At 36.7% G+C, this 10152-nt stretch overlaps 1 protein-coding gene and 2 long non-coding RNA genes across 5 annotated transcripts; 2 read left to right on the top strand and 1 right to left on the bottom strand.

Annotated features, from left to right (window-relative positions):
• The first annotated feature begins 361 nt into the window (after nt 1–361).
• Nucleotides 362–3981, top strand: LOC112164532 (phosphoenolpyruvate carboxylase 4-like). Of its 3 annotated transcripts, none has more exons than XM_040506123.1 (6): nt 362–716; nt 1041–1155; nt 1426–1503; nt 1835–1912; nt 2842–3095; nt 3524–3981. In XM_040506123.1, exons 1-5 carry the CDS (start codon nt 526–528, stop codon nt 3058–3060), a joined length of 681 nt encoding a protein of 226 aa, XP_040362057.1. In that variant the 5' UTR covers nt 362–525; the 3' UTR covers nt 3061–3095; nt 3524–3981. The 3 variants fall into 3 exon arrangements, 2 of the variants coding, with proteins under 2 accessions (XP_040362057.1, XP_040362058.1); XR_005799622.1 differs by lacking the exon at nt 3524–3981 and adding an exon at nt 2020–2098 and having other exon boundaries at nt 371–716; nt 2842–2977; XM_040506124.1 differs by having other exon boundaries at nt 371–716; nt 2842–2983.
• A 1954-nt stretch (nt 3982–5935) lies between these two features.
• On the top strand, nt 5936–7662 carry LOC121049332. The gene is made up of 3 exons (XR_005799623.1): nt 5936–6076; nt 6180–6349; nt 6652–7662. It is a non-coding gene; the product is annotated as an uncharacterized LOC121049332 (long non-coding RNA).
• Nucleotides 7663–7819: 157 nt separating this feature from the next.
• LOC121049333 lies at nt 7820–9070 on the bottom strand. Its single transcript, XR_005799624.1, has 3 exons — nt 9050–9070; nt 8431–8496; nt 7820–8281 (listed from the first exon to the last, which is right to left on the bottom strand). It is a non-coding gene; the product is annotated as an uncharacterized LOC121049333 (long non-coding RNA).
• Between the last annotated feature and the right edge of the window lie 1082 nt (nt 9071–10152).

The following is a 10152-nucleotide window of genomic DNA, read 5'->3' on the forward strand; positions in this document are numbered from 1 at the left end:
TCTATTGGCTACACAGATTTGAGTTTATCAGCTCCGAAATCGTAGTATTCGTAATCGCAATCCCAGGAATACAACATTCGAAATCAACACTAACAAATTCCAGATATAAATTGATTGATGAATCAATACAATCATCCAAAAGGAAAGGAATTTAGGGAATATGGGGACGAACTTTTGGTGAAATCAGGAATAGCTTAGAGTGGGTTGAAATCCCTAATCAACTCATCGTCTGCCTCGTTAGAAGTCACACCGCCAAATGGATGCAGGTTTCTTGTCTCAGCTTTACCCAATTATTTTTTCTTTCTTTCTTTTAAGTATTGCAATGATATACGGTCATCTATATTTCGCTTTTCGAATTCAATTCTGCAGAAAAGGGCATAGCTTGTGGGTGTTGTCATCTTAGCTTTACAATAATGAGTGTTCTACATAAGAGAATAGGTTCCCCCCTCTTCTTCTTTCACGCTTTTGCACCTTTTTGTTTGCTTCTGATTTTGTCTTATTTTCCGATACCTTGTTTGGTTGCCGATGTGGAAAATTGAAACGGGGCGTTTTTCTGTTAAGAGTGCTTGTAGTATGAGGATGGCGGGGATGGATGACATGGCGGAGCTGCTGGAGGCGTCAGAAATTTTGAAGATGAGCTTAGGGAAGGCACTCACTCTCGCTCGTGCTTTCAGCCATTACCTCAATTTGATGGGCATTGCTGAAGCTCATCACAGGTCACTCAACAACTTGATCTCTCTGTTTTATATTTATTTTTTATACTAAATTTTTTGTTTTTTGAAAAAAAAAAGGGGTTAAATTTCATATATGTGCCTGTGTGTATTTATACTTGTTTGGAAATGAAATAAGAAGCTCCAGAGCTTGAGGAAATAGTAGTGTCTATCAAGGATTGACTTCTCACTTTGGTTCTACAGTTAAAATTGTGACATTCTTAGCTACATAAAATATAACATGAAAAAACAAAAATTGGTTGAAATTCTTTCAGCTGTGAATTTTATAAGCATTTTGGTGAATATAGATAAAGTTGTTGATTTGTGCAGGGTTCGTAGACAAAAGAATGTGGCATCCCTATCAAAATCTTGTGATGATATTTTTAATCAGCTTCTGCAGCGTGGTGTTTCCCCAGATCAGCTTTACGATACCATTTGCAATCAGGTTGGTTCTTTTCCTTCTATCCTTTGTCTTGATTTGTATGCCTAGACAGAAAATAGTGGGGAAAATATGTCACATGTTGTTTAGGTTTCTGTAAAAGATAAAACTGAACCAATTAAATGATCTTGTTTTAATGAGCTCAAGTTGTTGCTTCATTGATGTTGCCTCATTTTATCAGCACACTGTTGAACATAAGATGTGTGTGTGTGTGTTTCCACTGTTGTTGAGTCATTTAGATGTCTTGTTCTCAACCTTAAATTCTTCTTGCTGCAGGAGGTCGAGATTGTTCTTACTGCACATCCTACACAAATTAATTGTGGAACCTTACAATACAAACATATCAGACTTTCTGTGAGCGACTTTCTGCACATCCTACACAAATTAATTGTGACTTTGCTCAGTTTTTAGGATGTTGAACATTATGATTAAAAGACATGTTGAAAATTTGCTTAGACTAATAATATCAAGTTACTTGTAGCATCTTTTAAATTTAAGAGATCGACCTGATCTTACTAGTGAAGACAGAGACATGGTGATTGAAGATCTGGTATTGTCTTTCCAACCATATTCTCTTCTTCCAAAACCACTATGCTGGGCGAGGGGGACTGCACCTTAATGACATTGATATAGTGGACATTCACTAATTTTCTTTATGTTTTATATGTTACTCTTGCTTTTATAGGTGCGAGAGATACTTCTGTATGGCAAACAGATGAGCTTAGGCACCATAAACCCACACCAGGTGATGAAGCTAGGGCAGGTAAACCACTTCAACATTAGATTCATTGATATTCATATGCTTTGGCTCGTTGAAATCGTGTGTATCTCTTACAGACAAAATAAAATTGTATATATTGTTTACCACAGGTTTGAACATTGTGGAGCGCAGTCCCTTTGGAAAGTTGTACCTCATTATTTACGTCGTGTCAACGATGCTTTAAAGAAGGTTTGTCTTCAAATTCGTTTCTGGGATTGATAAGTTTCCAGTTCTTTATATGCAGATACTACCTTCTGTCTTTCTATACTTTTTCTTATAATCTTTTCTTAATTTATTTATCAACACATTGGAAAACCACTTCCATTGAAATGCACACCAATCAGGTATGGGTCTTCAGAGGAGGGGAGGGTTGGTTTGATCGAGATGGAAATTCCAATGTGACAGCAATTGTACTCGTGGGTCTTATTGATATTTTATTCGTAAATCTTCTCCTAATGGTATTATTTACTCAAATCTTGGAGAGGCCTTTCATGTCAACAAAAGACCTGAAGCATGAACTAATCATAACTTTGGCATATATTAGATCTCTGTTATCCATAACTTAGTTTACTGTATTGATAATGGTGTTGGTAATTCATGGGGCAGTAAATCATGTTTGAGGGGAATAAAACAAGCCCTGGTACTTAGAATCAATTACTTAACTGTACGGAGACATTGATGGATAAGCATTGGATAAGCATGACTTAGTTGTGTAAAGTTTTAGATCATCAGTTTAACCTTCATTTCTGATATCCCTTCCCTGTTCTTTTCTTTGGGGTATGAGAGAGTTTCAGTTTTAAGGATTCCAGTTTGATGCCAGATTTCATGATTAGATTGCAAACTTAAGATTATTGTTTATGTAGAATTTATAATGCTGTCAAACTGTCTAGTTCTTTACAATTATATCAATTTGCCTCTTTCTATTGCTTCAGGTCACAAAAGATGTCTCACTTTTATCTAGGTGGATGACTATTGATCTCTATATTCGAGAAGTGGATAGCCTGAAATTTGAACTATCCATGAATAGGTGCAGCGATATCTTGTCAAAACTGGCACAAGAGATTCTAGAACACTGTATGACAGATTGCAGTTATTTTCAGCGGTCATTAATATTGGCTGCTTGGTATCATGTGGAGACTACCAAGGCATAGCTTCCATTGTTTTTCCTTGCCAATTTCCTTAGCAGGTTACTCCCATGTTTCTGATTTTTTTTATTGCTTGAACTTTAGTTTGAGGGGCTGGGATTATGTTGTTCTGAGACTAGGATCTTATTAACAGAACAATTGTAAATCTCTAGATCACTTCTGTGTATGCAGAATAAAAAAACGTCGAAAGACAGATGAACACTCTTACATCATGTTCTGCCAGGCAGGATACACCAGATGGTTAATTAGTGGAAGTAATTGAGTGAAAAAACTGTAGTCATAGTTTACAAAATTCTATGTGTTTTATGGACCTATGGGAATTTGACTTCTCTTACCCCAACTCTTCTATGCGTAAGTACACACTGGGCATCTCTCCTGATTTCTTAAAGTTTCAATTTATTTTTAATAGATGATGAATATACTTGTGAATCAATTTATAATGTTAACGTAATTGAAATTCTCTCTTCAGAATCTGCATCTGAGGATCACCAAAGTTGGGATCATCAGTGTTATAATAGGAATCAGGTAAAGCAACAAGCTGCAACACTTCCAACACAACTTCCAGCTAGAGCTAATCAACCCTCTTGCACTGGTGAACATCCGATTATCCTCTTAAAACTACTTTTTAAAGAAAAAATTTATAATAAAATTGAGGATCTCGAAAGTTGTGTTACTTTTATATTATTTTCATATGCTGCCATCCTTATTGCATAAATGAGAACTTGCTCAAGTAAGTTACAAATAGAACTGACGTCAGTTCCAAAGAAGGCAGTGCGTATCACATGAACCCCTGTAGTTATTTCCTTTTCAAATATGGAGGGAATCAATTTTCATAAATAAAATCTTAATTTAGCTGTATTATAGTGAGCTAGGCTTTCTTTCCACCTAGAATCTCTATTAGCAGTTACTTTTCTTTTTTTTCCCCTTTGATTGTTTGCCATCCTGAAGTGTTTATTTACAAGCACCTAATGTATTCCATGACCAATGGTACTCATGGCTTCTAAGTTCTTATAAACTTTCCTCTTCGTGCATAATGCAATGTTGGTCATTCTTACTATATCAGAATTGAAATGTTGGTCATTTTAACTGAAGATTGCATTGGGGCAGGAATCTGGTAGACATGCTGAAACACTTGATGCAATTACCAAATATTTTGATATGGGCAGTTGGGCACATACAGTGAGTGGGATGAAGAAAAGAAACTGGAATTTCTAACGAGAGCTCAAAGGAAAAAGACCGCTAGTCCTACCTAGCATGGAGGTAAAGTAGTAGTGTTACGACTTAGGATTGCTATGCTCCAAAGTTAAGAATAGGTTACTTCTACCTGAATTTTTCGGGAAAAAGAAAAACATCTGACAAGAATTCTTTGCTATATATCTAATGTGTCTCTTCATTACAACAATTAAATGAAATTATGGTAGTCATTATTTACCTACAGGGAATGAACTTTAAATAAGCACAAGTTGATCTAGCATGATGATGGAGTTGTTTACTATTCCTGAAACTTTAAGCTGTTAGGATTAAGGTTAACAATTTGTTTTATACTCTCAAACTCACTTCATAGCATGCGTTCAACTTAATTGGGAGGTTTTGCAATTGCAAGAATTCCAACTCAGGATCTTCTTTGCTGATAGGAAAGAAAGTCTTGGTTTACCACTATTGGCCAAAATCTTAAACTATGAAGGTGTGTTCAACAACTGTTTATACCTAGCAAATTCAAAGAGAAATGTAGATTTGAAAATATAATTTGTAAAGTAGTCTAAAAATATGGAAATATAGTTCTGCCGATCGAACCCAAATCCATTTTTCATAGATGGATGGGTAAATTTTGGAATTTACTCCTAAAATGGATATTAGGTCAGCTTTAAGGTGTTATTTTCAAGAATCAAACTAAGGTCTTTCAAATTGAAGATGTCTCTATTTGACTTGATCCACCCAAGGGGGCAAGAAATAGAGAGGAAAAGAAACTATAGAAATTAGAGAATTACTAATGTGGGTTTTAAAAATGCAACCTTCCTGTTATTACTGTGATGCTGTGGGAGTCATGCGTCTCCTCATCAACTTCTGATGTTAAAGAAGTACTGGATACCTTCCGCATTGCTGCTGAGCTAGGGAGTGATTCGCTTGGAGCATATGTGATTTCTATGGCTTCTAACGTATAGCATACGACTTTCATTATTGATTCGTATTCCAGCTCTCCATTTACAAGGCTAAGGAACTTGATTTTCCAACTGCAAAGTTTCTATACATGAATTGTTTGTTAAAATTGATAAAATACTACCATCTACATTGTAATTGGCAGGCAAGTGACATCCTTGCTGTGGAGCTTTTGCAAAAAGATGCACGACTTGCCGTTAGTGGAGAGATAGGAAAGCCGTGTCCTGGTGGAACGGAAGTATGGCCTCTATGTTGATACTGCTAGATTAAATGGTCCTTCTTTAGTTACATTCTTCCTGTATGTTTATTTATGTTTTACATGGCATCTGATATTTGCACTTCATTTATTCCTTGGATTACTTCTCTGGATTTACAGAAAATGATGGTAATTTTCACAATACTATAATTTTGTTAATTCATGTGCACATCAATTTGTTAAACACCTTTATGATCCATCTTGATTCTCCATTGCATAGAAAATAGATAGGGTTTGTATTAAAAGGTGGTTTCTTCTCCAATTAAATTTCTGTTACTTGATATGGATCCTCATACTTATGTAGTCCATGGTTACTTATCATCTTTGACTTTTTTGGGTAAGATATTAAAGTAGGAAGGGGAAGACTGAAATTTCATTTTCTTAAACCGGGACTTAAATTAAAGCCTGTAAGTTTTTCATTACTGATGTTAAAATTGCAATTACACTATATACAAACTGAGTTTTCATACATCTTGGAACAGGCTGCCTGTGGTTCCTTTGTTTGAAACTGTAACGGACTTGAGAGGAGCTGGCTCAATGATCAGGAAATTATTATCCATTGATTGGTACAGGGAGCACATCATCAAGAACCATAATGGGTATCAAGAGGTATCTATAGAAGCACATTTTGTATTCCACTGAATCTCATGGAGCTTACAAAGTTATATTGAACAGGTGATGATTTGGTACTCTGATTCTGGAAAAGATGTAGGGCGTTTTACTGCTGCCTGGGAACTTTACAAAGCTCAAGAGGATGTTATAGCTGCATGCAATGAGTATGATATCAAAGTTACCCTGTTTCATGGGAGAGGAGGAAGTATTGGTCGTGGAGGGGGCCCTACATATCTTGCCATTCAGTCCCAGCCGCCTGGCTCTGTGATGGTAACCTTTTTGTTTTGCACTCACCAATCTGCTCCATCTTAATTTGATTGTCTTCATGGTTTTGAAATGTACGTTTGAAAAGGAGAAGTATTCACCAATTCGCAAGTTAACAGCTCATTATGTCTTGAACTTGGACGTTATTGATATGCTAGTGTAGTGAAATCATGTATCTCTTGGTTGAATTATGTAATATTCTTTCTGTAGATTCCGAATTTATTTAGCCTTATCTTACATGGTTAAACAAAAAAGGCAAAGTTTTCTGCTCAACGACCTAAATCTATAGTGCTTGTAAAATCTTTCAGGGTACTCTATGATCAACTGAGCAAAAAGAAATGGTACAGGCAAATATTTGGGCTGCCGGAGATTGCTGTCAGACAGCTAGCTAGAGATATACACAACAGCTGTGCTGCTTGCAACGTTGCGTCCACCACACCCTTCTCGAGAACAAAAGTGGGGTAACCTCATGGAGGAGATCTCAAAGATCAGTTGTCAGAATTACAGGAGTGGTCTACGAAAATCCAGAATTCCTTACTTCCAGGAGGCTACACCCCGGGCTGAGCTTGTCTTCCTCAACATAGGAAGCTGGCCCTCAAGAGGAAAGAGCTCTACTGGAATTGGACATTTTCGGGCAATTCCATGGGTGTTTGCATGGACTCAAACCAGATTTGTTCTTCCAGCTTGGCTTGGAGTTGAACCAGGTTTGAGGGGTTTGTGGGAAGGGACACACTGAAGACTTGAAAGCAGAACATTATGAGGTCCACCCATTGAGTATTGAAACCCAATTTTATCATAATCTTCTTCAGGAAATCCCATTCCAATTTGTCATAAGCCTCACTTATATCAAGTTTCAGAGCCATAAAACCTTCTTGTCCTCTAGGCAGCCTGTGCATATAGTGAGCTAGCTCCGAAGCCACGAGAGTGCTGTCTGAAATCAAACGATCCGGGACAAACGCACTCTGCTGTGGGCAAATAATGTTCGAGAGAAAAACTTTAAGCCTGTTAGCTAGCACCTTGGAGGCTATTTTATAAGTAACATTGCAGAGGGCTATTGGTCGCAGTTGGAACATGTGCTTAACCTCTTTCACCTTTGGGATGAGCACCACATGCGTAAACTTCAAATCATGAGGCATCTCTTAATTAATCAGAAAGAAAATCACTGCCCTACTCACCTCTGAACCAACTAAGTCCCAATACTTCTGGAAGAAGAAAGGAATTGTACTAAACCATATGAGTCTATGGTCTGGTACACAGGTTATGAGTAAAACATGCAAGTTTTGTATCTTGTGGAATTAAGGTTACCGTAAGAATTTAACAGATGTGTATTGAGCAAGTATTGTTACCAGAAAGTTAATGAAAAGGATGTGTGAAAAGTATAAGAGATCAGATAAGAAGATCTGCAAATATCAAAGGAAAAACTCATACATCAAATAATTTTGTCACCAATTTTGCTTGTTACTTTTACAAAGCCTTAAGAAATAGAATAATATTTCCTAACAAAATGATGACAAAATTATTGCCAAAAGTTGAAATCTTGAAATATTCAGGTTGCATCATTCCAGAACATCTTGAGCGAGTAAGGCACTTGATGATTTGGTGGCGGCAGCTGCATGTAGGAAGGATTCTGCTGTTGGTACTGAGGCTGCGGCTGCATGTAAGAAGGATGAAGTTCTTGGTACGGAGGCTGCGGCTGCTGAGAGAATGGTTGATAGTGCTCGTAGCAAGGCTGAGACATCATTTGTTGGTAAGAATGTTGTTGTTGCTGGTAGAAAAGCTGCTGCTGCTGTTGCATACAAGGAACATAAAAGAACAAATTTGTATGAGTTTTTTTGCTCACACGTGGCAAGTTACGAGTGTGAGCCTAGCACTCCCCTTTGATTCATATGCGGTCTTCATAATCAGCTTATATTCATTTGGATCCAACGGAGATTGTTCCTATTTGAAGCAATGATATAACATGTCACAACTCTATTACAGAGTAGTAGCTCGGTTGTTTAGTAAAATCCTAAACTTGAAATATAAATGAAAATTATAGAAACATATGATTGCAATGAAAGTCAAGTGGTTGAAAAGAAGCTACTTACCTGGTCTGCTTTCAGACTTGTATCTATAGGCGTTGGAACTGTTTCAATGTCCCTTGGAGATTTTGCCTATTGGAAGCGATGATGTCAAATATCAAACTCAAGTACAGAGTAGTAGCTCACTTGTTTGATAAAAACTTAGAATCAAAGTATATATTGAAATAGTAAAAACATAAGATTGTAATAAAGTCCTTGAAAAGAAGCTATCTACGGTCTGTTTTAGACTAGTTTCTATTTTGGCGTTGGACGGTTGGAGTTAATTAACTGAAGGTTGTTGCTTTTGAACTAAAAGGATCAATAGAGTTAATTAATTGAATGGCCAAAATTATTGTTCAGCCTCAAATATGAATTTAACAATTATCTTAAAATGAGAGATAACTAAGGACTTTTCAGATTCAAAAAAAAAGAATACTGACAACGATTATGAAAACTAAAAGCAACTGCAGCACCAACAAATATGGTTGAGAACATTGAAAATCGAACAACTCCCAGGGTATGATATCTGCACCTCTTCTCAGAAAAAGAAAAAAAAACAAGGAAGCATATGACAACAAGAGATCATGATCATCTTTATTGTGCTTGTAAAATTTAAAAGTTTATGGTCTGGAGCTCTGGAACTCACCTCTAAACCAATCTCCAGCTCATCCTTCAGCAATGTCATAAACTGAGACAGCACCTTCCTGACTTGGAAAGGAATTCTAGTTCATGTCTATTATATATGAGAAGTATAACTTGGCATGGATACAGAATTTTGAAAGTAGAATGACTGATAAGCAGACAAATATTTACTTTTTCAGACCCTTGAACTTAAACAATTTGCTATAAAATAGTACACTACATATGCTATGAGTGTTGTAAATAATTATGGCTAATATCATGTAAATAGATGGAGAGTCGTATATTCCTTTCACTATAAATTAGTGATTGATAGGATTGTGAATAGGAGTAATTGACGTTGCTATTAAACGTTGCCTATTTGTATACATCATGTACTCCCATATAAACCCCCTCATGGTGAGATGAATGGATACAATCTAATTCTCTGTGTCCAAACTCTCTCTCTCTCTCTCTAAAATTTTTCTGTTTTACAACACGTTATCAGCACGAAGCTCTAACCCAAGTGCTAGCCAAGACAAAAAAAACCCCCCAGCTGCAGCCTGTTTGTACGCCCCCAAACCTCTTGATCGGGACCTCAGATCAAAATCTTTCCTTATCAAAGTTGTTCGTCTCTGCCTCTTCTATTTTTCCTCCAAATTTCAGCCCTATTGGAGTCGGTTTGAGATCTATACACCATTCGAAGTGGGAGCTGTTCAGAAGAGGCGAATAGCTCTTGGATTGGCTGAGAAGACAACCTTCTCAATTCTGCACATATAAACTGAAGATTCATCCGCTCTTCATCAAGTAATGTTTTCCAAAATCTAATTTTATATTCACGTTTATTGAGCCTATTGATTGAACATGAAAAATCCTCCATGATGCATGAACCCTAAATTCTAATTGTTTTATTTGGAATATATATACCTGTTCATGTTTTGGATTGTTTGATTGGAAAAGAAAAAAATTAGGATACTTTGGCTACACTTGGTCCAGTAGCACCAATTCACAACTAGAGAGCATCAATCAATCATGCAAAAATAAATTCTGCTTTTTCTGGGATTCGAACCCAGTCACAGTGTGTACCAGCCTAGCATGTCCACTGTGCCATTATGGCCAATTGGTAATTAT

This window comes from Rosa chinensis, chromosome 5 (genome assembly GCF_002994745.2).
Source record: "Rosa chinensis cultivar Old Blush chromosome 5, RchiOBHm-V2, whole genome shotgun sequence".
In the NCBI taxonomy this organism is placed as follows: domain Eukaryota; kingdom Viridiplantae; phylum Streptophyta; class Magnoliopsida; order Rosales; family Rosaceae; genus Rosa; species Rosa chinensis.

Bases quoted from the DNA above. Each gene is read 5' to 3' on its own strand.
- LOC112164532 (XM_040506123.1), top strand. From the start codon at position 526: ATGTGGAAAATTGAAACGGGGCGTTTTTCTGTTAAGAGTGCTTGTAGT. The intron at 1,156-1,425 runs GTTGGTTCTTTT...TTCTTGCTGCAG, and splicing joins ACGATACCATTTGCAATCAG to GAGGTCGAGATTGTTCTTAC. The intron at 1,504-1,834 runs GTGAGCGACTTT...TTGCTTTTATAG, and splicing joins ACAAACATATCAGACTTTCT to GTGCGAGAGATACTTCTGTA.